The 27,121-nt window shown below is 44.5% G+C and overlaps 2 protein-coding genes across 2 annotated transcripts; one reads left to right on the forward strand and one right to left on the reverse strand.

Annotated features, from left to right (window-relative positions):
* The first annotated feature begins 222 nt into the window (after nucleotides 1-222).
* LOC128449036 (succinate-semialdehyde dehydrogenase, mitochondrial-like) lies at nucleotides 223-6,254 on the forward strand. Its single transcript, XM_053431995.1, has 8 exons — nucleotides 223-510; nucleotides 1,732-1,815; nucleotides 1,937-2,107; nucleotides 2,780-2,896; nucleotides 3,164-3,307; nucleotides 3,415-3,558; nucleotides 3,628-3,786; nucleotides 3,858-6,254. Exons 1-8 carry the CDS (start codon nucleotides 223-225, stop codon nucleotides 4,062-4,064), a joined length of 1,314 nt encoding a protein of 437 aa, XP_053287970.1. The 3' UTR covers nucleotides 4,065-6,254.
* LOC128449142 (protein asteroid homolog 1) lies at nucleotides 4,095-26,198 on the reverse strand (the record flags this gene model as incomplete). Its single annotated transcript, XM_053432189.1, has 7 exons — nucleotides 25,465-26,198; nucleotides 9,930-10,750; nucleotides 9,308-9,613; nucleotides 7,528-7,732; nucleotides 7,277-7,421; nucleotides 6,715-6,852; nucleotides 4,095-4,218 (listed from the first exon to the last, which is right to left on the reverse strand). Coding segments are annotated over exons 1-7 (1,863 nt in total), but the record flags the coding sequence as incomplete, so codon positions are not given.
* Between the last annotated feature and the right edge of the window lie 923 nt (nucleotides 26,199-27,121).

Below are 27,121 nucleotides of genomic sequence, written 5' to 3' on the forward strand. Positions count from 1 at the left end.
TATATATATATAGTAAAGAGTGTCCTGCAGTAAAGTGGATGATTCTCATTGAAACGCTTCAGTGGCTCCCGGACTCCCGGACTCGAACCTTTGTGTTTGTGCATAGTCACGTGGTCTCCCGCTTCCTCCTCAGGACCGGTTCAAACCGACAGAAGTCAGCGGAGCTTCAGCTGCGGGGACGAAGCAGAGCTCAGCCCCGCACAGAGAGAGCGACCCACCGGTATGTTCGCTGTCTTTGTGCCGACGACCCGCTGCTTCCTCCGGCGCGTCCTGCCCGGGCCGCCCGCCGCCATGCACCGGCTCTACAGCCTGGATGTGACCGCTCCGCTGCTCCGCACGCAGGGCTACGTGGACGGCCGCTGGATCTCCGCGGCCTCGGTGTTCCCCGTCCTGGACCCGGCCACCGGGCAGGAGATCGCCCGGGTGGCGGACTGCGGCCCCGCGGAGGCCAAGCAGGCGGTGGACGCTGCCTACACGGCGTTCGACGGCTGGAGGCGGCACACAGCCAAGGTACCAGACTCCGCTGCAGAAACCCCCGATTAACCATAAACCCTGCGCGTGTGCTCAGAAAAACAGCATTACGAAATGTAAAGGATGTTTCCGCTGTTACATGAGTTGAACTTTAATTCGGCTCAGACACAATATTATAATAAAACCCGCAGTTTAGGTAAAATCACAACTTAAACTTCAGAGTCAACCGGATGTTTTCAACTGCTTCCATTCTACTTAATATCAGTCCTGCACACGTGCTCAGAAGAACCAACACAACAAGCTGCAGGTTTTATAAACCGACTTGAATTCGGCTCAGACAACATTCATAGAGAATCAAGCAGTTTGGATACAAACCAACTTCTACCTCAGTGTCTCAGGAGAAAGGATTCTGTCCCGAACTCAACCTGAAAAACCTCCAATTTAATATCGATCCTGCAAATGTGCTCAGTTCAAACTACAAGATGACGTTTGAATTGTGTTTCTCAGTGAAAACACAAGTACACGTGAATTAGGCTCAAACTAACCTTTAATTAAATATTCATGTTGTATTTCCACCCAGAAAAAAACCAACCAAACATTTACTTTAGTGCAGAAACTGTCAATCAGACAACTGACAGACAAGTAAATGGCAACAATTTTCCATCTTATAAAAATAATTTTCATCTCAATCATATCAGTAACACAGACTGTAAATAAAAACAATAGATAAAGATGACAAATCTCCACCGTCTGCAGAAATGAAACCAAAATATCTCAGATACAAACACTGCCATCTTGTGGCGATGACATCATTTGCAGTGGGACTGCAAGGTATCGAGGTCCCGCCCACACACAACCCTGAGTCAGTGTCAGCTGTCAATCATGATAATGAAATCCCAACTGATCAGAAACAAAGGAAACAAACATCCATGTCCCACCTGCTAACATGGAGGAGGAGGGGTTCCTGATTCATTCACAGTCTCTGATCAATAACAACAGAACTGGTTTGATGATGGGAGTTGTGGTCTTCAAACGACTCGAATCCTTCATCTGCATCAAACAGAGATAAAAAAATACTCAGATTCAGAATCTGGATAAAAATGATATAAATAAACAAACGTTGGATTTCTGCAGGTTTGAAAATTTAAGCTCAGCTACAGATAAAACAGTTCTGATGATTTTAGATGTAATGATTTAATAATAAACAAATCACTCAAATCTGTATATTGACTTACACAATATGTATGTGTGTTGTTGCAGGAGCGGAGCCTCCTGCTGAGGAAGTGGTTCGACCTGATGACGCTGCACAAACAAGACCTCGCCAAACTGATCACCTTTGAATGTGTGAGTCTCGTTCACTCGCGTGGGCTCAAGTCTGTAGACAGTACCAGGAAGTGGATGTGTTGTTTGTTGTGTCGAGGTCTTTGTCGTCGTTTCACCCTCTGGTCGATTGTGTGTTTTTCAGGGCAAACCAATGGCGGAGTCTCTCGGGGAGGTGGCGTACTCCGCCTCCTTCCTGGAGTGGTTCTCAGAGGAGGCTCGGCGAGTTTACGGCGACATCGTCTCCTCGCCGGCGAAGGACAGGAAGCTCTTCCTCCTCAAGCAGCCGGTGGGCGTCTGCTCCATCATCACCCCGGTGAGCAGCCAATCACAAGTCTCTGCGCTCATTATGTGGGAGGGAATTTCTCCAGATTTGATTGAAATGTTCAGCTGGATTCAAGGATGGACTGCTTTGAATTTGGAGGTCAAAGGTCAAGGTGACCTCATGTTGTTGTGAACTGGCTCCCCATTGACATCAGAAGGTTTACACATCTTCTGCTGCAAACTAAAAACATACCTGTTCCGACTACCTTGAATATAAATAAATAACAAATACTAACAACTTTTGAAACTAACCAGTTAGTAGCACCTAAATGTCACTTACTTATAGCACTTTGTAGTTTTGTAAGAAATTGTACTTTCTTGATTCTGGTTGTTCTGGTTTGTTCCTCGGGGTTGATGCACTTCCTGTGAGTCACTGAGGATCAAAGTGTCGGCTCAATGAAATGTAATAATGTAATAATGTAATAATGTAATAATGTAATATAACACTCGTCTGACACAAACATTCACTTCTTTGCTTTGTGACCGCGCCTCAAGATCGTCCTTCAACTTTGGTTCAAATGTTCACGTGGAAACCGAGATTAATGAGATTTCAGAGGTCAAAGGTCAAGACCAGAAACCGGGTTGAAAACAGCTGAAAACTGTTCATGTAAAAACGACTGATTGGAAAGAAGTTAAGTTCGGTAACTGTCGTGTTGTTTCTCAGTGGAACTTCCCCAGCGCCATGATCACCAGGAAGGTTGGAGCTGCTCTGGCCGCCGGCTGCACGGTGGTGGTCAAACCGGCGGAGGACACGCCCCTGTCGGCGCTCGCTCTGGCCGAGGTCGGTGCAATAATAACACAATCGATCTTTAATAAACTCTTCCACTTATATCTCATCGTGACAACAGCTTAAATCTTACTGTGATTTAAAGATCACGTCATTTTCTTCAATAGCAAAATAACAAAGATGAAGTTAAAACATAAAATCAACAACACATGGAATCATTTTGAGTCTTTTACCTCAGATATGAAAAGTTTTGCTATTTTATGTTCGTTATTTTACATAAACTAACAACTGTGTGTGTTGTGTTGTGTGTGTGTTGTGTAGCTGGCGGATCAGGCGGGGATCCCGGCGGGTGTGTTCAACGTGGTGCCTTGCTCCAGAGGGAGGACCCCAGCGGTGGGGGAGGTTCTCTGCACCGACCCCCTGGTGGCAAAAATCTCCTTCACCGGCTCCACAGCCACCGGCAAAGTAAAACTTCTCTGTTCTGGTGTTTGGTTGTTTAATGTCGTCATCACGGTTCATGAATACACAAATAATAAATAATGTAATTATAATCTAAAGTCATCTCTTCTCAGCGGTTGCTGAAAATGGCCGCCGACACAGTGAAGAAGACGTCCATGGAGCTGGGTGGCCACGCCCCCTTCATCGTGTTCGACAGCGCCGACGTGGACAGGGCAGTGGGCGGAGCCATGGCCTCCAAGTTCAGGAACTCCGGACAGGTATTAAAACTGCAAAGTAACATGTAAGATAATAAACATGTTTCACTGACTGATGTCTCCTCCCTGCAGACGTGTGTGTGCTCAAACCGGTTCCTGGTCCAGAGCGGCGTCTACGACCGCTTCCTGGAGAAACTGGGCCGAGCGATGGACGCCGAGCTGCGTCTGGGTCACGGCTCGGAGCCCGACACCACCCAGGGGCCGCTCATCAACACCAGAGCTGCAGAGAAGGTGCAGATCCGGTTCTGCTCGGGGAGTTGGTTTGTGTCCTGGTGACGTCTGACCCATCCTCTGTCCCCCAGGTGGTCCAGCAGATATCTGATGCCGTGTCCCTGGGAGCGAAGGTGCTGAGGGGGGGGAAGCGTCTGGACGGGTCCTTCATGGAGCCGACTCTGCTCGCTGACGTCACCACGGACATGCTGTGCACCCGAGAGGAGACGTTCGGCCCGGTAGCTTTATACAAAACCATTTTTTCTGATCTCTGGTGTTGGACGGTGACTCGTGGTTGATAACGGCCTCAGAGGAGGTCCCCCCCCCCTCGACTCCTCTTTACGGTTCAATTCTGGGTTTTTGCACCGGTTGTTTCTCTCTTTGGTTTTGAATCGAGTTTTCACCATCACCACATAGTCCAGAGACGGATCGTCCTGTGCTCTGTTGGGCCAGAGCCCAGCGGGGGGCCCCCAGACACTGGAGCCGAGAGGAACAAAGGGTTGTTAAACTTTGGGCGGGAAAACATCCTCCTGCAGGCTCAAGAATCTCCCCCTGGTGGTGGAAAAATGTCCTGGGGTTTTCCCAGAAACCCCTGCTCAGTTCCAAGCCCCGCCCACTCAGATCCAGCTCTGACACTCAATTGGCTTAAAGCCAGCATCATCCTATGACCAACTCCTCAAGGAGGAGGACCTCTCAGGTAATTTAAAAGCCCATGAACACCAAACATCGCAGCCATTTTTACCCTGCTCTGAAGACAACACCAGGCCCCCTTCGGGGCCTCCCAGCTGATTTAGTTGCTAAAGGGGGCAACCTTAACTTTTAGTTTATCAGCCATTTTCCCTGCTCTGAAGAAGTCAACAGACCCCTCCGGGTCTTTCCAGATGATTTAGTTGCTAAAGGGGACAACCAGAGTTATTTTCTTTCATTTCTTTCATTGTCTTTTATCTCAGTCGACGTTTTTATTTTCAAAAGGACTTTTGCTCTTTTAACTCGAAAAGACCAAACAGGAAATTGCACGCGGAACAATCTCAGACTGTTTCACTTTCCCCACGGACTTTTCTTTTCCCAACGATCTACAAACGGCTTCCACAGCCGTCCCCTGCAGAAGCGCGAGATTCATTCCGCTGAGGAGCACGAGCTCCACATCCCTGAAGAAGGACGACGTTCATCCCGTCGAAGCAGCACGAGAAAATCCGCTGTTTGTCCGGTCCAGCGGCCGAAGACCGCTTGAGAGACCACGTGATTCACTGGCCCGACGCGCACGCACACCGCGAGGGTGGTACAGTAAGAGGCTTTATTGTCTGGGCTAATGTTAATCTAATACGTAGCGTATTGTTTTAATACTTGAATGTATTTGTTTTGTATGAGACCGCCGAGTCTCTAATGTTTAGCGGCGATTCGCCACTTCCGGTTTCCGGTTACGGCCTTGTGCCACAGTTTTTAAGCGCCGTGAGCAGCGTCTCCAGCTCATTGTGACCGTTTGAACAACTTTAAAGAGACTTTACCGGTCAAACCTCAGCACACAACGCCACTTGGGTGCTGAGTGGTAAAGTAAATGTAATTTGTCTCTGACGGTGCTTTTAAGAGCTTTGCTCTCTCCTTGTATGCTCTCTCGCTCTCTCTCTCCTTCTAAACCGACCTATACACACATCCGATCTGTATTTAGAATACAGTTCATGTAACATAGTTAAATCTATATTCAGAGAGGCTGGACACATCTGGAAGCCATGCGGCCGAACGCCAAAGCAGAGACAAAGAATTCTCTTTGTCTGAAAATCCCTTGGTGTAATTCATGTGACGACCACCAGTGTGAGCTCCGGCCACATGGTGTCATTAACATAGACTCCATTTTGAATAACGCAAGTTAAACCACCATTTTGAATCTATTATTGCCACGCCTCCTCTCTCCCTCTCCTCCCATTCTGGCTCTAAATTCATAACGGCTCCGCCATCTTGTTTTGTAGTCAATCCGCCATTTTGAGAGTTTTTAGGCCTTGATTCCACGAATCATGATCGGCCGCCATCTTAGATGTGACGTGACTGCGTCATCGCCACGCCCCCTTCTTTTTCTCTCTCTCTCTCGCTCTCTCACACACACACACACCCACACAGACACACAGACACAGAGACACATTGATAGACACAGACAGATACACACACACAGATACACATAGATGAATACATGTGTTTTTCTAAGTTGTGATAAGCGGCTGCTGTTGTTATCTTTGAAATATGGGAGTTTGTTAAAATGATGAATCATTAAATAACACTAACTTTATTTCACATGCATACACATAGACACACACACACAGAGAGACACTTTGACACAGACACACACACACACACACCGAGACAGACATACATAGGTAGACCGCCGGTTTTACATGTATTGTCTGAATTGTGCTGCTGCTGTGTTTATCTTTGAAATATCGGAGCTTGTTAAAATGATGAATCATTGAATAACATTATAACTTTATTTCCCCTTTTTAATAAATGCTTTTGTAATTAAAGTATCTGTAGTCTGTGATTATTTGTGCATATGTGCATATGTATGTGATTGCAGCTGGATTATGATTGCCTGTGCTCGAACTTAGAAGCCTTCACTGTTAATTATATAATTATTAATATTAAATATTGAGATTATTGATTTGACATTTATCATTATGAGACTGATAACTATAGTTTGACTCGTTGGTCCCTGTAACCAGGGTGGTGCCCCGCGACAATAAGCAATGATTACAGATTTGTATTATTCTTAATTGATAATTTTATTGTTTTCATTAATTATTTTAACTATTATTAATGGATAACGTATCATTTCTAATTAAATGTGTTACATTTCTTAATTAATAGCTTTATCATTTTTGATTATTTTTAAGAAATAATTGTTATTTTAATAATCATATTTCATGATTATTAATAATTAGCCAACGTCAATTCTACTCCTACTATTGCACAACAGCTCTGATGAAGCGCTGGACGACAGACAGCATAGATTGGTACAGATCCTTCTTCCGAAAGTCCCTCAGGCCTCCAATCGTCCTCATCCTGTGGACCAGCCGGTGGACCAGCGTCCCCTCATACAACCTGGACCACGACAAAGAACACGGTGAAGTCTCATTCAGCACCTTAAAAAACGTCCTGGAGCTATCGGTGCCCCCCCCACTTGCTCCAAATATAGTTACTTCTGGGTTCTAAACACTAAATGTCAAACTGAGGTTTCAGAACAGAAACTCAGGGACCAGCAGGGGGCGCCACAGTGACGGCTGCTTCGTGTGTTTGGACCTCATTTTTCTTTTTCTTTGGTTGTTTTCCGGATCTCGTTCAGAAGCAGCTCAGGGTAAATGATTGAATAAGTATATTGGGTGTATTTGTCTTTACTTTTTATTGATGTGACTTATAATAAAGTTTCAAGTTAAAGTGAAAAATATCAAAGCTCAGGTCGTTTCTTTACTCGTGGCTCTATGGAGTGCCGTCACAAGGGGGGGGGGGGGGTCTCTCAGCGTCTCACCGTGCGATGTGTGGGTCGGGGAGGGGGCAGCTCAGCAGGTGGTTCAGCTGGACGCTGTCCTTCAGGCACATCTGCCACTGGTTGAGGGCGTGAGCCACGTCCAGGTCCAGCTTCGGTTCCTGATGTGGATTTTCAGGCTGCAGCACTGCAACACACACACGTCACACACACATCACACGTCACACGCAGGTAATTGAGGAAATGATCAGAAGCTAAGAAGCGGTCGTGGCTTCGGTCTGAAGCGGTCCCACCTGCTGCGTGTCTCAGGGCGTCTCCGTCACTCAGCCACAGCAGCAGTGACTTCAGCAGCGTCTCGTCTGGAGCCGGCTCAGCGTTCTGCAGCCAGAAGCAGGTGACGGCCACCGGGAGGCGCAGCTGAGGCGGCAGGCCGCTCAGAGACGACTCCTTCACCTTCAAGGCCTGAAGAATCACCTGCAGGCGCAGGGATAGCTCCACCTGGGGGCGACATTCAGTCAACACAGGGGTAGAGTCCGCTTCTTCCAATGACGGTAAACAAAGATATTGTGTGTGGGACAGTCTTCCTGTGAAACTAAAGGCCTCCTCTTCGGCCTATATGTGAAGTCAGAAGCCTGAAAACAAGCTTGGTCCCTTTGTTCAGGAGAACTACTAAAAAGCCCAGGAACTCAATCTCCCAGGATGCCGCAGGTCCTTTTGTTCCGGACAGTTTCACCCAGAGGTGTCAAAAAGCCACCATGGTCAACTCCAATTGGTCACTCTGGCCCCATGACCTGTGAGGTCACCGGGCCAATACAAGGACAGATCTCCCACTCCTCACTCTTTTTCACCAACCTTCCCCGGAGGAAGGCTGCCGAGTCGGGGGGGAGCCTGGCATCTTCTCTTCACATCCAAATCTACAAGGAGCGCAAAGGTCTAGCTCCCAGCTCATCTTCTCAAGGAAACCTCTCAAATCAAGTTCTTCCAAACTCCTAGCAGCGACTCGATGTCAGGTAAGATTCAACGAGCTGAGCCCAACAGCTCCACAGAACCACGAATGCAGAACCTTACGAGCAACCAGAAGACTTTCTCCCTCTCTAAGGACTGGTAACATACTGGGCTTAATAATATACTAGACTAAGCAAGACTGCTTATTCGATTCTGTGTGATGCCTATGAGTTTGATATGTGACATTTTGAGTTCTAAGTTATTCGAAAGTAAAGTAAGTTTGTAATGCGCTTCATGTTTTTCTTTGCATTTCAGTCTATCCTCTGTCTAATGTAGCACAACACAGACACACACATATCAGTTCACCTAGTTAGACCTCCCCCCCGCTCGGTCGTAAAGCAACTTCAGAGGAAGGGGGGGGGGGGGGCTGCTATCTCTAGGAGGTCAGCGACCATTTTGAAAGCATGACAAGGAAGGTGTGAACTTTGGCCAAGCCCCCATTTTGAGAGCACCCTGATTTACACACACTCACATACACATCTTTGTTTAGTTAATATGTTATAGGAGTTTGTGTTTTTATACATTATCATATTCATAATAAAGGTTTTCTTTCACAAATCTTCTTTCATTTATGCTGCATAAGTGAATTTTGCCAATCGTTACACTGTCAAGAACTCCATAACCTTCACTGTTCATTATATAATCTTTAATAGTAAATATTGAGATTTCTAATTGAACTAGATCTAAATGAGACTGATCTTAATCAATAACTTGGCTGTTTTCTCTTCCTCTGAAGGGTGGTGCCCTGAGAGAACTTTAACCAACTAAAGTTATGATTTGATATTAACATTTTAAATATTAATGTTTCATATTTTATTTTGATAACCAAATGTATTGAATGCCTAAAGGCACACCATTCTATGGTATCACTTTTAAAGCATTATTGCACAACATCACAACCAGACACATGAGGAACACTCAGGGACCGGAGTATTGGGACACCCCTCTTCCAACTCGGTGCTTCATTCGGTCATCGGTGTAACTGGTGAAGATAAATCTTCATTTTGGACAATTCTATGAAAATGAGTCACATGTCGTAAATAAAGAATGTTTGAATGATGTGTCCACCTTGTTCAGCGAGCGGAGTTCGAGCCCTGGAGTGACTGATCTGACGTCCGGTTGAACCAGGATGGGATCCAGCTTGAGGCCGTCTCTGTCCCACTCCTCCACCAGGAGACCAGTGTCTCTGCCCAGCAGCAGCCCGTACAGCAGCTGGCGGAGCGGCCTGGAGGTCAGGGCAGCGCTGGGCATGTCTCCGTGGTCAACAGGCATGCTGAGGCCCTTTCTGTGCAGCTGCAGGACATTCAAGATGTCTCCAGACAGATGGGCCTGCATCAGAGGACGCCGCATCCAGTCCGGGACACGAACCCCCACCTTAGGGAGGACAGGACATTGTCTTTTAACAACTTGTAAGTGTGTTTCCTATCATACATGCTGTGAAGCTTTTTAACTTTTATCTTATGCAGTAAAATCTGTGAAAATATTTTCAATGCCAGGGAGTTTGTTGTTTTGCTGCTTCTGTGTTTCTGAGCGTTTCATAGTTTGGATGTTTTTGTCTTTTTAAATTACTTGATTGAGGTTTGATCCTCAGATCAACGTTAAGAAAACTTTAGTCCAGTGAACGTCTGATTAGTGCAGCACTGGGACCAGACCTCAGTAAAGAGACTAACATTACTTTTGACTTCATTACTTCTTCTCCCACTGCTGGAGTCAGTGGTGTGATCCCATGGATGAAGAAACTCTCCAGGGAGGTGGGAGGCAGCTGGTAGGCCTCCATCTCCAGAGTCAGGTTCTGCAGCACCTCCTCCTTCCTCTGGCTGCTCAGGTTTCCCATCAGCCCCAGCGCTGCCTCCAGCGCCTCCTCAGGCGTCAGGAAGCCGCTCAACCAGGAGAGCAGACCTATGAGGCGATGTGGTTTCCTCCCCCCTGTTCGATCAAACTGATCCCATCTGATGGACAACTTCACGTAGTCGTTCCCGGCCAAGACGGCGAAGGTGGGTAGGAGCTGTGACCCGATGTGGAAGGCGGTGCAGATGTGGGTAGTGTGGTAGCTCCTACAGGGGACGTACCAGCGCGAGCCGCTCCGCTCCAGTGACTTCCACTGGAAATGCCGGATGGGCAGCAGTCCTGCTGGGAGATTGAAAATGAAGAAGTCGGTGTCATTGGAAAGCACCGGGCACTGCCACTCGCTGGCCAGCGCGGCGATCTGCTGGTCGGCTTCTCCGTAGCACTGGGCCAGCGGGACCTGGAGCCGGTCCAGCGTCTGCACGAACACCATCTTGCTGCACAGCGGCAGGACTCCCTGCTCCGTGCCCTCCACTGCCGCCTGGTGGCACTTCCTGATGTTGTTCTCAGCTCTTTGCTTCAAGGTTTCAAGCTTGTTGTTGGTGTCGTCTGCGCCTCCGTCCATCACCACGTACGGCTCGATCTCACAGAGTCTGAGGGCTCTGACAAACTTCTCAATCTCCTCCTCAAAGACCACATAATCCCCACCGTGGTTCTGGTCCAGACCTGATCCACCAACAGAAGGAAACACAAAGATCAAACTGACACCGACACACATCCTTCTTGTTTACCAGGGAGGAGCAGAATCTGACTCGTGTGTGAACGTTAGGGACCTGAAACCAGGTCCAAGACCTGAAACCAGAACTCCTGAGGTCCAAGACCTGAAACCAGAACGCCTGAGGTCCAAGACCTGAAACCAGAACTCCTGAGATCCAAGACCTGAAACCAGAACGCCTGAGGTCCAAGACCTGAAACCAGAACTCCTGAGGTCCAAGAGCCCTGGTACAAGGTGCTACACCCTCTCAACCAATCAGGAGTCAGTCAGGGGCACACACTCCATCTGTGTGTGTGTGTGTGTGTGCGTGTGCGTGTGTGTCCGTGTCCATCCATCCAGATGGATAGTATGGCAAGCCGATTGAGCATTTATTCCATTTCCTTGATATCAAGTTTCAGTCCCCTCCACTAGTTCGGTCATTGTCAGCACTAGTTGGACATTTGGTCGCACTAGTTCGGTATTTTACTGAACTAGTTGAACAAAAAATCTTACTAGTCACTCTTTTTCAGCAACTAGTGGAACTGTTGTTCAACTAGTTAAAACAGAAACCTTACTAGTAACACTGTGTGCTGTGGGCTTTTTGCTGCACTAGTGGCCCTTTGGACCGAACTAGTAATGCTGAAAGTGTAACTAGCTTACTAGTGGGCTGCAAAAGCTCTGACATGTAAGCTAGCCAAACATGGATTCAGCTTACTAGTAAACTAGTGGCCTCCAATTTTCTGCACTAGTAAACTAGTGGGAGCCCAAATGCACACTAGTGAACTAGTGCAGCCAAAAAAAACACTAGTTTACTAGTAAAAAGCCTATTTTGACCTTATTATCAAACTAGTAAGGTGCAAAATGTGTACTAGTAAACTAGTAGGGTCAAAAAAACCACTAGTTTACTAGTAAAAAGCCTATTTTGACCTTATTATCAAACTAGTGAGGTGCAAAATGTGTACTAGTAAACTAGTGGGGTCAAAAAAAACACTAGTTTACTAGTAAACACCTATTTTGCACCTTACTAGCAAACTAGTAGGGTGCAAAATGTTTACTAGTAAGCTAGTGGGCTTGAAATGGGCACAAGTTTACTAGTTGCAGTGTTTTGTGACCTTACTAGCAAACTAGTCAGGCTGAAAGGGCTTACTAGTAAGCTAGTGGCAGCCAAAATGCCGACTAGCTTACTAGTGGCACTTCTGGACACACATGCTAATAAGGGGATTCAATTTGAAGCTTCCTATTGGCTCTCCAGCAAGAGCTCCAGCCAGCAAAATATTAACCCTATAAAGCCTGGTGAGGTTTCACTGCGGTGAACTGCAGCTCCTTGCTTACTATCCAAACAGAATAAACACGTACATGTGTGTGTGTGCATCAGATTCATTATTGTTTTTGAACAACAATGAAACAAAGGTAAAAATGTTTAATCTATTAGGTGACAGGGTTTTCAGTCCGTGAATCCAATAGTGTTCCCTCCTCTCGCTGGAAAGTGAAACATCCAAGCTTCCTCCTCTTGAGAGGAGCGATAGCGTCTCAATCCCGATATGAATTACTGGCATTTCAGCAGCAGCACAAACTGCACTGAAATGATCATCACTAAACACATTACAGGTGTTAGGGTTGCCACCATTGAGGGTTGAATAACCGGGCAGCGATATCCTGGTTTCACGGAGGAATAACACATGCAGCAGTGGAAGTGCTTCACTTTATTGGGCACGCTCCAGTCATTTCATAATAAAGCATAGACTTCAGTATAAGGGTACATATTAACAGAAGCCTAACAACAGGTCTAGAATATAGCCCCCTCCTCCATTAATGTTTTGATATTTTCGAGAGTTGTATAATCTCAGGACTCGGGAGCCTCGGGAGTGGCCAGTAGTCCAACCCTGTCTCTTTGAAAACCCCACATCAGTAAAGTCCATTTCAATTTTATTCTGCTACAAAAAAAAAGAAAAAAATGATCTGAAGGTGCAGAAATGAATTAAATACATGAATATTCCATTGTAGGCCCACTGAGGGTATTATTATATTATATTATGAACAACTAATCTGACTAATGTTTGGAGGTCAGTGTATGTTGATCTGCTGCAGAATTTACTATCGCCAGTAGATGGCAGTGCTAAATGACCTGAGAAGCTTTTCTTTACTACTTTTCAATTGAAAACTTGCCATATACAAAAGAATAAGGCAATGACTAAATTAGTTATAACATACTGCATTCCCTGTTCACAGGAATTACACATCTGTTAACATCCAGAATGTTATTTCACATATCTAAGGATTCAACCATTTACTGTATCATAACACATGAGCACACAACGTGCTTCTATTTTTTACCTATGCTCCAGAAATATGGAATTCCATACCTATGGCCACAGGAGATGCAAGCTCTGTCAGAATTTGAAAATGGCAAATGAAAGGTTATTGATCAGCTGTCACGCTTCCTAAGCAAGCTTTCTTATCTGTCACACATTTTGTTGTTCTTATGTGTTTCTACGTTTCATTTCTATCTTTTACTTATGTGAGTTTTGTTAGTATACCTGTTCTTGCTATTTGCTGCCTCTTTCGTTTATTATGAATTGTATTGCTTGGTTTTATCTTGCACTGTTTGCACCCGTTTTAATAAGTCTGTTTTTATTTTTAGTTGTTTCTTCACTTTATTTTAAAATACTTTGAGTTACTAATGAACCCTAATGAATTTACATTTAATCAAATGTAACATTTTAGGCATGGCTGCTAAAATAACTCTCACATGCCATAAAAGAATGTTGCTAAAAGGTTTAGATCATCAACATTCAGAGCGGGCACTTTAAGGCTTTTAAACACAGTTTGAACACTGACCAATCAAAATCCTTGTCCCGCCTGCCTCATTTGCTTACAGTCCACTAGTTTACTAGTGGACATTTGCGCCCCACTAGCTTACTAGTGGCTGCATTTGCACTTTACATGTTAACTAGTGAGGCATAATTGTCCACTAGTAAACTAGTTCGGGTCTGTTCGACCTTACTAGTTAACTAGTGCGGCTTAAAAAGAGTCACTAGCTAACTAGTAAGAGCCAAAATGTCCACTAGTCACACTAGTGAGGTTGTTTTTTTACCTTACTAGTAAACTAGTGAGGCTCAAAATGGCTCACTAGCTTACTAGTGGAGCCTAAAAGTCCACTAGTAAGCTAGTTGGGGTCTTTTTGGCCGTACTAGTGAGCTAGTCACAGCCACATTATTTTACTAGTAAACTAGTAAGGTCCAAAAAGAGCCACTAGTGAACTAGTGGCCCTGATGTTTCCCTCACTAGCTTACTAGTGGAAGACATTTTGTCTCACTAGTTCCACTCTGTACAAAACATGTAGGGACTTTGACCGAGCATGTTGAACATTTTTCTTACATGTTGGCCATTTTCTTCAACTAGTTCAGCTTTGCTCAGAACTAGTGAACGACTGTGCGCAACTAGTAAGACATCTGATCGACATGTTGGGCTTTATTTCCAGCTAGTTGGCATTTTGAGCACACTAGTTGATGTTATCATCTTACTAGTTCGACAAAACTGCTTACTAGTCGACATGTGCATGCAACTAGTTAACTAGTGAAATTCTGTATTGTCCTACATGTTATCTAGTGACCTTTTATCACATCACTAGTTAACTATTTGCGTGCGCATGTCGACTAGTAATCAGTTTTGTCAAACTAGTAAGATGATAACGTCAACTAGACAAAATGTCTTCCACTAGTAAGCTAGTGAGGGAAACATCAGGGCCACTAGTTCACTAGTGGCTCTTTTTGGACCTTACTAGTTTACTAGTAAAATAATGTGGCTGTGACTAGCTCACTAGTACGGCCAAAAAGACCCCAACTAGCTTACTAGTGGACTTTTAGGCTCCACTAGTAAGCTAGTGAGCCATTTTGAGCCTCACTAGTTTACTAGTAAGGTAAAAAACAACCTCACTAGTGTGACTAGTGGACATTTTGGCTCTTACTAGTTAGCTAGTGACTCTTTTTAAGCCGCACTAGTTAACTAGTAAGGTCGAACAGACCCGAACTAGTTTACTAGTGGACAATTATGCCTCACTAGTTAACATGTAAAGTGCAAATGCAGCCACTAGTAAGCTAGTGGGGCGCAAATGTCCACTAGTAAACTAGTGGACTGTAAGCAAATGAGGCAGGCGGGACAGGGATTTTGATTGGTCAGGGTTCAAACTGTGTTTCAAAGCCTTAAAGTGCCCGCTCTGAATTGTGATGATCTAAACCTTTTAGCAACATTCTTTTATGGCATGTGAGAGTTATTTTAGCAGCCATGCCTAAAATGTTACATTTGATTAAATGTAAATTCATTAGGGTTCATTAGTAGCTCAAAGTATTTTAAAATAAAGTGAAGAAACAACTAAAAATAAAAACAGACTTATTAAAACGGGTGCAAATAGTGCAAGATAAAACCAAGCAATACAATTCATAATAAACGAAAGAGGCAGCAAATAGCAGGAACAGGTATACTAACAAAACTCACATAAGTAAAAGACAGAAATGAAACGTAGAAACACATAAGAACAACAAAATGTGTGACAGATAAGAAAGTTTGCTTAGGAAGCGTGACAGCTGATTAATAACCTTTCATTTGCCATTTTCAAATTCTGACAGAGCTTGCATCTCCTGTGGCCATAGGTATGGAATTCCATATTTCTGGAGCATAGGTAAAAAATAGAAGCACGTTGTGTGCTCATGTGTTATGATACAGTAAATGGTTGAATCCTTAGATATGTGAAATAACATTCTGGATGTTAACAGATGTGTAATTCCTGTGAACAGGGAATGCAGTATGTTATAACTAATTTAGTCATTGCCTTATTCTTTTGTATATGGCAAGTTTTCAATTGAAAAGTAGTAAAGAAAAGCTTCTCAGGTCATTTAGCACTGCCATCTACTGGCGATAGTAAATTCTGCAGCAGATCAACATACACTGACCTCCAAACATTAGTCAGATTAGTTGTTCATAATATAATATAATAATACCCTCAGTGGGCCTACAATGGAATATTCATGTATTTAATTCATTTCTGCACCTTCAGATCATTTTTTTCTTTTTTTTTGTAGCAGAATAAAATTGAAATGGACTTTACTGATGTGGGGTTTTCAAAGAGACAGGGTTGGACTACTGGCCACTCCCGAGGCTCCCGAGTCCTGAGATTATACAACTCTCGAAAATATCAAAACATTAATGGAGGAGGGGGCTATATTCTAGACCTGTTGTTAGGCTTCTGTTAATATGTACCCTTATACTGAAGTCTATGTGTTGGAGCTATTTATTTAGTTGTAGTACTCAGTGCTGTTTAGTTTATTATTTTGTTTAGTGAGTATTTAGTTTTTTGGTTATTCTCAGTCAATTTGCTTGATTTCATTATGATTAGATTTCTATTAGTATTCTAGTTTATTATTTGTTTACTTTAGGTGTTTCTTGTTTATTATTTGTGTTTTGTTTCATTTGGGCACGGTAGGGGGGCACCTGAAGTTATATAGGTAGGCTGTCGGTAAGGGACCAGCATGCACCTGGGTGGGCAAATGGTTTTTTACCGGAGCGGGAGAGGCACAGGAATTTTCTTTGTTCTTTGTTTGCTCGCTGTTTGGTTAAATAAACCACGCTTTTCGCAGAAACTGGACATCTGTTTGGACACTATGTTTTTCCCATCCGCGTACACCACAACCCATGGTGCAACAGTGGCCCTTTGATTAGTATAATTCGAAGTTTGATTTGATACGTTTATCTGTTTGACAATCGGCTGCTACATAAGTAAAAAACCTGCCCTTGGACTCAAAGGAAATAAGCTTCAACACTGGACTTGTTGCATTGTGCGCATTATGGACGAATGGAAAGCAGAGATTGTTTAATCACCTTTTGGACTCAGCCACGGCGCGCATGCTGCTTCTGGCCCAGATCGACAAGACGTTCAACCTTCTCAAAGAAACCGGTATGTGATATAACTGTAAAAAGCTGTAATGGAAAACGGCCAAACGAGTGGAGTTTGACACAGTATCTCACAATACATGGAGTTCAATGAGTGCATGGTTGAATCGCTACATGTCTACTTTTACGCACGGCCACGGCGCATTCATTTATTCATAAAAAGCCGGCCGCAGTGTGTGTTTGTTTGATGAAGAGGATCTGTTGGTCAATAAGCATCGTGTGTTTGCAACTTGCTCTTATGTGCGCTTGTGGACTGTCATTGGTGTAATACAAAAGGAAAGAAAGCAATTAAAAGAAACGGAAAAATGTCTGATGTTGCTGCAACGGAGGCTGAAGAGCCGTCATCAAAAAGAGTTGTTAAAATGTCTTCTAAAGGAATGGAATACATTGTGATAAGGTATCAGGAAAAAAGGAGTGCAAAATGCAAACAAGCTAAAAGATGCATGGAACATATGAGTGCGTTGATGGCATCAATACAAAACGTTGATTCAGTAAAGAATGAGCTTGCTGTGTTCATGCAATGTTACCAAGACGCAAATGAAACCCATACATCTTTTATGAGTCTACCTTTGCCCAAAGATGAAGTTGAAAGGCAAAGCAAATACTTCTTGGAAAAAATGACAATGTTTTGTGATTTCACTGACAACGTAAAAGGCTGGCTCTTTGAGGCGGGTCATCCATATGTTGAAACAAATAAAGACGATCCTGACAATCAATGTGTTGCTGATGGAATACATCCTGAAGATAGTGCCTCCAATGTTGCAAGTATAAAATCAAGTTCGCTAAGATCACACTCCCGACTATCACGGAGTTCATCAATATCATCTGCACGTATTAAAGCTGAGGCCGATAAGGCAGCGCTTGTGGAGCGCATCGCTGCGCAAAAAAGGAAACATCAAATAGAAGCGCAACAGGAAAAACTGAGGAGAGAAAAGGAACAACTTGAGCTTGAAACGGAACTGGCAGCAACAAAGGCAAAGCTTCAAGTCTTGGAAATCCGTTCACAGTGTGGCTCAAAACATTCAAACGGCATGAACTCTTATTTTGAAAGGAACAACTCTCACGGTGCGAGTGAATTAAATCCCCATGCCAACACCTTTGTGCCTGATAAAATAAAAAAAAAAGATCATGCTCTTGGTTTGTCTGCTCCTGAACTCCAACCACCAGTGGTTAAGCCTAAACAAAAACAAATGGATGAAATGACATTAAAAGTTGAAGCTCCAGTTCATGTGATGCAAACTGTAAATGGAACTCAAATGGGACATGCGCACCACATTATGCAAAGACAAAATGACATTGCTGCGTTGCTTGTCCAACAAAATCTGTGCTCTAACCTCCCATCTAGGAATATCCCTGTTTTTGATGGAGACCCACTCCAATACAGGTCTTTCATCAGAGCTTTTGAAAATGGAGTGGAGGAGAAAACAGACAATTGGAGTGACTGTTTGCACTTTCTTGAACAGTACACCAGGGGGCAGCCAAAAGACCTGGTGCACAGTTGTCAGCACTTGCCTTCAGAGCAGGGATACCACCGAGCCAAGAGTCTTCTTGCGGAGCACTTTGGAAATGAACACAAAATTGCAGCTGCATACATGGAAAAAATACTTACCTGGACACCTGTAAAAAGTGAGGACATTAAAGGGTTGCAATCATTCTCTTTGTTTCTACGTGGATGTTCAAACTTAACAGAGCAACTGCTGAACATGAAAGAGCTGGACTTACCATCTAACATGAGGAGCATCATTGTGAAACTTCCTTACAAGTTAAGGGAAAGATGGAGAAATGTTGCTTGTGATCTGCAAGAACGAAGAGGTAACAGAGCAATGTTCGCTGATCTTGTTGGTTTTATTGAAAGACAAGTCAAAATTGCTTCAGATCCAGTTTTTGGCAACATTCAAGACCCACAGCTCACCAACTCCAAAGCTTCCACTGTTAGTCACTTCAAACAAAGGAAAAAGGGAAGCAGCTTTGCTACTAACGTCACTACAGTAAAGGATGGAGTCATAACTCAACATACAGGAAACAAGATCAAGTCCTCCACTCTCAACTGCCTGTTCTGTTCACAAGTTAATCATTCAATGGACCAATGCTCACAGTTCAAGATGACAGTACACAGGGACAAGATTAATTTCATTAAAGAAAAAGGAATCTGTTTTGGTTGCCTGAAAAAAGGCCACACTAGCAAATACTGCAGGAGTCGTTTGGATTGCAACGTGTGTCACCAAAAGCACCCAAGTGTCCTTCATATAGAGCGTCAGGATAAAGCCACACCCTCTGATCAACAGTCTGTGAGCTCTTCAAATGTTTCACCTGCAGTGTTTCAGACCTGTGGCCATATTGGGGCCGGTCAGGAAGATGCCTCCATTTTTTCTATTGTTGCAGTCAAAGTCAAGAGTCAGAGGAGCAACAAAACTGTGCAGACGTATGCTTTCTTGGATCCTGGGAGCTCAGGAACATTTTGTACGGAGAACTTGGCAAGAAAATTGAATGTGAGAGGTAAAAGGACAAGTATTCTGTTAAGAACAATGGGTCAAAAGAAGATAGTAAATGCTCATGTGTTGTCAGGTCTGGAAGTGTCTGGTCTGAATATGAATGACTTTATTGAGTTACCTGATGTTTTAACACAAAAGAACATGCCTGTCTCATCACTCAACATTCCACGACAAGAGGACGTTGATCAGTGGTCGTATCTCAAGGCTGTTCAACTTCATGACATTGAGGAAGGTGTTGATCTGCTCATTGGAACTGATGCACCAAAAGTGATGGAGCCTTGGGAGCTCATAAACAGCCAGGATGAAGGACCTTATGCTGTCAGAACCAGGGTCGGTTGGGTCATTAATGGTCCACTTCGTGGTGGGAGCAACAAGAATAAAAGTGACTGCTCTGCTGTAACATCCAACCGGATCTCTGTTGAACATCTTCAAGAAATGCTGGTTAAACAGTTTAACCATGATTTTAATGAGAGGTCATCAGATGAACAGATTGAAATGTCCAGAGAGGATGTCAAGTTTATGAATGTTATGAATAACACCACAAAGTTAATTGGAAGCCATTACTGCATTGACTTACCCTTCAGGCAGGAAAACCCTCTCATGCCAAATAATCGTCATGTTGCAGAACAGCGCCTCCAGAGCCTGAAAAGAAAGTTTGCCAAGAATGGTCAATTTAAAGGAGAGTACATCACATTTTTAAACAACATGGTGGCTCAAGGATATGCTGAAGTGGTGCCTTCTGATCAACTTAAACAGAGTGATGGAAATGTATGGTATATCCCTCATCACGGGGTTTATCATCCCAGAAAAGGCAAGCTGCGAGTTGTTTTTGACTGTGGAGCAGCATACAAAGGGACGTCACTGAACTGTCAGCTTTTACAGGGCCCTGACTTTACCAACTCTCTAGTTGGAGTCCTTGTTCGATTTAGACAAGAGCCCGTTGCAGTAATGGCCGACATCCAAGCAATGTATCACCAAGTTCATGTTTCTGAAAAGCACATCAACTTTCTCCGCTTTTTCTGGTGGCCTGGGGGAGACGTTTCACAGGCTCCAGTGGAACATCGCATGAAAGTTCATTTGTTTGGAGCTGTGTCGTCACCAAGCTGTGCAAATTATGCATTGAGGAGAACAGCAGATGACAATGCCGAACATTTCCCCCATGAAGTGGTCAATACAGTAAAGTGTAATTTTTATGTCGATGATTGCTTGAAATCAGTGGCCTCAGAGGAGGTGGCAGTGCAAGTGGTCAAGGATGTGACTGCGCTTTGTCACAAAGGAGGATTTAATCTTTCCAAATGGATCAGCAACAGCCGAACAGTGCTGCTGTCAATTGCTGAAGACTGCAGAGCAAAGGAAGTGATGGAGCTGGATTTGGATGTGGACCAGCTTCCGATGGATCGAGCTTTGGGGCTACAGTGGTGCATTGAAACTGACAAATTCAAGTTTAGAACCTCAGTGCAAGAACAGCCACAGACAAGAAGAGGTATTTTGTCAGTGGTCAGCTCACTTTATGACCCCTTAGGTTTTTTGTCCCCACTCACCATTCCAGCCAAGCTGTTGTTACAGGAGCTTTGTAGGAGAAGCTTGGGGTGGGATGAAGCTATCCCCCATTCTCTCTCCAAGAAGTGGTTTGAGTGGTTGGAGGATCTTCAGAAGGTGGCTGAATTCAATGTGGATTGCTGTATGAAACCCAGAGACTTTGGAGACCCTGCCACTGCACAGCTTCACCACTTCTCTGACGCCAGCCAAGTTGGATATGGAACAGTGTCCTATTTGAGACTGGAAAAGGATGACAGCGTTCAGGTTTCATTTCTGTTGGGAAAGGCCAGAGTTGCTCCACTCAAGCAGACAACAATTCCTCGACTGGAACTCACAGCAGCAGTTCTTGCAGTTCGAGTTGACAAGATGCTTCAGAAGGAGTTGCAACTTAAGCTGGAAAAGTCAGTTTTCTGGACCGACAGCAGAACTGTTCTTAAATACATCTGTAATGAAACCAGACGATTTCAAACTTTCGTGGCAAACAGAGTCTCCTTCATCAGAGGAGCATCAGATACTGATCAGTGGAGATATGTTTGTTCTAAGGAGAATCCAGCAGATGATGCATCAAGAGGAATGACGGCAGATAATTTCCTGACAGGCAGGAGATGGATAAATGGGCCGAAGTTTCTCTGTGGGCCAAAGGAGGTTTGGCCTAAATTGGATGCTGATCTTCATGTTATTCCTGCAGATGACCCAGAGGTCAAAAGGGAGTTGACTGTAAATTCTGTTGTTGTGGATTCTGAAAGTGCCACAGATCGCCTGCTCTGTTACTTTTCATCCTGGACGAGACTAAAAAGGTCTGTTGCCTGGTTGCTGAAGGTCAAGAGAACTCTTGTGTTATTGGGACAGAAGAGAAAGGAGCTGTGTGCCTCTAAATATCTCAGCCAGGACAAGCTGGAGCCAAAAGAGCAGGAAGTGAAAAGGAAAATTCAGAGCTTTAAAGCCACACTCAAAGGACAAATCTTGACTCCTGAAGATCTGGAAAAAGCAGAACAGTCAGTCATTCAGTATGTACAAGAACACAAATTTAAAGCTGAAATTTCCTCATTGAAGAATGGTTGTAAAATTGTTGCAAAAGGGAGTCCTCTGTACAGACTGGATCCGGTGATGGATAATGGAATCCTCAGAGTAGGTGGTCGGCTGGATAAATCAGCATTACCAACAGAGTCCAAACATCCAGTCATTTTGTCCAAAGATTTGCATGTATCCGTACTGATTCTGCGTCATATTCATCATCAACTGGGACATGCAGGAAGAAATTATATGCTGTCCAGGCTGCGGCAGAGGTACTGGATCATCAATGCAAACTCTGCTGCAAGGAAAGTTATATCTGACTGTGTTGTTTGCAGACGCAACAGAGGGAAACTCCTTGAACAGAAGATGGCGGACTTGCCTGAGGAAAGAGTGGTGCCTGATAGAGCCCCTTTCACAGATGTTGGAGTTGACTATTTCGGGCCCATTGAGGTTAAAAGAGGCAGAAGTCTTCTTAAAAGGTATGGAGTGCTTTTCACCTGTCTGACTAGCCGTGCTGTGCATTTGGAGGTGGCACATATGTTGGATACAGATTCCTGTATAAATGCTGTCCGGAGGTTCATCTGTAGACGAGGCCCAATCTCCACCATCAGGTCTGATAACGGCACAAACTTTGTTGGAGCTAACCGGGAGCTGAAGGAAAGTCTGGCTGGTTTAAATCATGGCAAAATTCAGAGAGCGTTGGTCCAGGATGGCATAAAATGGAGCTTTAACACACCAGCAGCTTCCCATCATGGTGGTGTTTGGGAGCGCCTGATTCGCTCTGTGAAAAGTGTTCTGACTTCAGTTCTCAAACAGCAAATTCTCGATGATGAAGGGCTCCAAACTGTTTTTTGTGAGGCTGAGGCCATATTGAATGACAGACCCATCACTAAAGTCTCTGATGACCCGGACGACCTGGAGGCACTCACACCTAACCACATTCTGATGTTAAAGGGGAAGCCAATCATGCCACCAGGACTGTTTGACCGCAATGATTTGTACATCAGGAAAAGGTGGAAGCAAATACAATACATGGCAGAACTGTTTTGGAAGAGATGGATTGCTGAATACTTACCAATGATGCAAGAGAGACAGAAATGGACAAGACCAAGGAGAAATCTCGTTCCTGGAGACATCGTCCTCATTGCAGACGCTGCAGCCCCAAGAGGATCTTGGCTGATGGGGAGAATCTTGGATGTGAGAGCAGATGCAAAGGGCCTGGTACGCTCTGTGCGCCTTCGGACCAGGACCAGCATTCTGGAGAGGCCTGTGACGAAGCTCTGCCTGCTGTTGGAAGCAGGAATGTGACACCATGGACTTTCTCTCTCTCCCCCTCCCTCTTTTTCTCTATATCTCTCTTTTGTTGTTTCAGGTACATCATAAAGAAGAAAGTGAACTGAAGCTAATGCATGAACTGTCTAGTCATAGATTGGGTGGAGGGAATAGCTCCTTTGATAAATTAAAGTAATTGTGATTTAGTGCACAATTAGGGGCCGGAATGTTGGAGCTATTTATTTAGTTGTAGTACTCAGTGCTGTTTAGTTTATTATTTTGTTTAGTGAGTATTTAGTTTTTTGGTTATTCTCAGTCAATTTGCTTGATTTCATTATGATTAGATTTCTATTAGTATTCTAGTTTATTATTTGTTTACTTTAGGTGTTTCTTGTTTATTATTTGTGTTTTGTTTCATTTGGGCACGGTAGGGGGGCACCTGAAGTTATATAGGTAGGCTGTCGGTAAGGGACCAGCATGCACCTGGGTGGGCAAATGGTTTTTTACCGGAGCGGGAGAGGCACAGGAATTTTCTTTGTTCTTTGTTTGCTCGCTGTTTGGTTAAATAAACCACGCTTTTCGCAGAAACTGGACATCTGTTTGGACACTATGTTTTTCCCATCCGCGTACACCACAACCCATGGTGCAACAGTGGCCCTTTGATTAGTATAATTCGAAGTTTGATTTGATACGTTTATCTGTTTGACAATCGGCTGCTACACTATGCTTTATTATGAAATGACTGGAGCGTGCCAAATAAAGTGAAGCACTTCCACTCCTGCATGTGTTATTCCTCCGTGAAACCAGGATATCGCTGCCCGGTTATTCAACCCTTAATGGTGGCAACACTAACACCTGTAATGTGTTTAGTGATGATCATTTCAGTGCAGTTTGTGCTGCTGCTGAAATGCCAGTAATTCATATCGGGATTGAGACGCTATCGCTCCTCTCAAGAGGAGGAAGCTTGGATGTTTCACTTTCCAGCGAGAGGAGGGAACACTATTGGATTCACGGACTGAAAACCCTGTCACCTAATAGATTAAACATTTTTACCTTTGTTTCATTGTTGTTCAAAAACAATAATGAATCTGATGCACACACACATGTACGTGTTTATTCTGTTTGGATAGTAAGCAAGGAGCTGCAGTTCACCGCAGTGAAACCTCACCAGGCTTTATAGGGTTAATATTTTGCTGGCTGGAGCTCTTGCTGGAGAGCCAATAGGAAGCTTCAATTTGAATCCCCTTATTAGCATGTGTGTCCAGAAGTGCCACTAGTAAGCTAGTCGGCATTTTGGCTGCCACTAGCTTACTAGTAAGCCCTTTCAGCCTGACTAGTTTGCTAGTAAGGTCACAAAACACTGCAACTAGTAAACTTGTGCCCATTTCAAGCCCACTAGCTTACTAGTAAACATTTTGCACCCTACTAGTTTGCTAGTAAGGTGCAAAATAGGTGTTTACTAGTAAACTAGTGTTTTTTTTGACCCCACTAGTTTACTAGTACACATTTTGCACCTCACTAGTTTGATAATAAGGTCAAAATAGGCTTTTTACTAGTAAACTAGTGTTTTTTTTGGCTGCACTAGTTCACTAGTGTGCATTTGGGCTCCCTCTAGTTTACTAGTGCAGAAAATTGGAGGCCACTAGTTTACTAGTAAGCTGAATCCATGTTTGGCTAGCTTACATGTCAGAGCTTTTACAGCTCACTAGTAAGCTAGTAACACTTTCAGCATTACTAGTTCGGTCCAAAGGGCAACTAGTGCAGCAAAAAGCCCACTAGTAGAGACTTTGGCTCTACTAGTGCAGCACACAGTGTTACTAGTAAGGTTTCTGTTTTAACTAGTTGAACAACAGTTCCACTAGTTGCTGAAAAAGAGTGACTAGTAAGATTTTTTGTTCAACTAGTTCAGTAAAATGCCGAACTAGTGCGACCAAATGTCCAACTAGTGCTGACAATGACCGAACTAGTGGAGGGGACTGAAACTTGATATCAAGGAAATGGAATAAATGCTCAATCGGCTTGCCATAGGATTTTGCATAGGGACATACGCGGGTGGGGTGGGGTGGGGGGGGGGGGGGGGGGTGGGGAGAGAGAGAGATGTAAATAAATTTGCAATATGTTAGAAAACAAGTTACAGCCGGTTTGTTTTGGTGACGTCAACGCCGTGAGAGTTCCAACTGAAACAAAACTTTCATACTGTGTGTGTGTGTGTGTCTATGTGTGTATATGTGTGTCTGTGTGTGTGGCTACAATAACAAACAAGTTCTCCTTTGAGTGAAAACCTCAGGCTCATGAGAAACATTATATAATAATAATCGTAATCAAAATAATAATCATAATAATGTAATGTGACGCAGTTTTCTCAGAACACGTTCCTTCAGTGTGAACTCTGGACTCTGATGAGTTGGAGGATTTGAAGTCACCTGTCAGGTAGAGCTGGAACAGCAGGTTACAGCCGTCCACCACCAGCCGCTTCCCCCGGAGCTCCAGCTCCCGGTAGATCCTCCGGTCACTGTCCAGCAGCGAGGTCAGGCCCTGCACCCCCATCCGGGTGAGAGAGGGATGATCCGGGTGAGAGAGGGATGATCCGGGTGAGAGAGGGATGATCCGGATGAGAGAGTAATGATCCGGGTGAGAGAGTGATGATCCCGGTGAGAGAGTGATGATCCCGGGTGAGAGAGTGATGATCCCGGTGAGAGAGTGATGATCCGGGTGAGAGAGTGATGATCCCGGTGAGAGAGTGATGATCCCGGTGAGAGAGTGATGATCAGGGTGAGAGAGTGATGATCAGGGTGAGAGAGTGATGACCCGGGTGAGAGAGTGATGACCCGGGTGAGAGAGTGATGATCCGAGTGAGATTGATGAAGTACTTGCTCATGAGTCCTTGAGTTTCACTTTCCTGACATCATCAGCCCGGAGGCCGTGCCCGGCCGCGCACACGCACACTCAGGTTTCAAGTTTCAAGAGTTAATTGTCACATACACAACGATTAAATTAAGAAGTCGCTGTAGTTACAAAAGAGAGATGACATACGCTCCTCATTTTCTAATCTTCCCTCTATAACTACACTTCCATCATCTTCATCTTCATCACCTTCTCTTTCCTCTTTCACCCCCCTGTCTCCCAATCAAGTTCTTTCCTTGGTGGCCTCCGCCCCCCCGACCACCTGCCCCCTTGACCCCCTCTCATCCAGTCTATCACTCTTCACCTTCTTCCTTTTCTCACCCATCTTATCAACACTTCCCTGTCCACTGGCTGTTTCCCTAACTCTGTCCTGAAGACCCCCCCCCCCCCCCCCCCCGACCTGTCTGAAGTAAACAACAACAGACCTGTCTCTCTTCTTCACTTTCTTTCCACAGCTCTGAGCCAGTGATCTCTAATCAACTCTCCTCCCATCTCCACCAGAACAACCTTCTTGACCCTCACCAGTCTGGTCTCAAGGTCACTCAACTGAGACTGTCCTCCTTGTCTCTAAGGAGCTTCACACTGTTAGAGCTTCCTCTCTGTCCTCTGTCCTCTGTCCTCATCCTTCTAGACCTCTCTTCTCATTTGACACAGTGAACCACCAGATCCTTGTCTCCTCCCTTCAGGACCTGGGTGTCTCAGGCTCTGCTCTCTCCCTGCTCTCTTCCTACCTCAATGACCGAACCTATCTGGTAACTTGGAGAGGATCTGTGTCTGAACCTTATCCTCTCACTACTGGGGTCCCTCAGGGTTCTGTCCTTGGTCCTCTCCTCTTCTCCTTGTACACCAACTCTCTCGGCTCTGTCATTCTCTCACATGGTTTTTCCTACCATAGCTATGCTGATGACACCCAACTGATCCTCTCTTTTCCCCGATCTGAAACACAGGAAGCAGCAGGAGTCTCTGTCTGACCAACAGCTCTCAGTGGATGTCTTCACACCACCTGAAGATTAACCTTGATAAGACTGAACCACTTTTCCTTCCAGGGAAAGACTCTCCCATCCACGACCTGACTATTAACTTTAACAACTCCATGTTAACCCCCACTCAGACGGCTAGGAACCTGGGTGTGACACTCGACAGCCAACTCTCCCTTACTGCCAACATTACTGCAAC

This window comes from Pleuronectes platessa, chromosome 10 (genome assembly GCF_947347685.1).
Source record: "Pleuronectes platessa chromosome 10, fPlePla1.1, whole genome shotgun sequence".
NCBI classification, from domain to species: domain Eukaryota; kingdom Metazoa; phylum Chordata; class Actinopteri; order Pleuronectiformes; family Pleuronectidae; genus Pleuronectes; species Pleuronectes platessa.

What these genes read in the sequence shown, in the direction of transcription:
- LOC128449036 (XM_053431995.1), top strand. Translation starts at nt 223, where the DNA reads ATGTTCGCTGTCTTTGTGCCGACGACCCGCTGCTTCCTCCGGCGCGTC. An exon ending in GGAGGCGGCACACAGCCAAG is followed by an intron (nt 511 to 1,731) that starts GTACCAGACTCC and finishes GTGTTGTTGCAG; the next exon opens with GAGCGGAGCCTCCTGCTGAG. An exon ending in GCTCCACAGCCACCGGCAAA is followed by an intron (nt 3,308 to 3,414) that starts GTAAAACTTCTC and finishes ATCTCTTCTCAG; the next exon opens with CGGTTGCTGAAAATGGCCGC.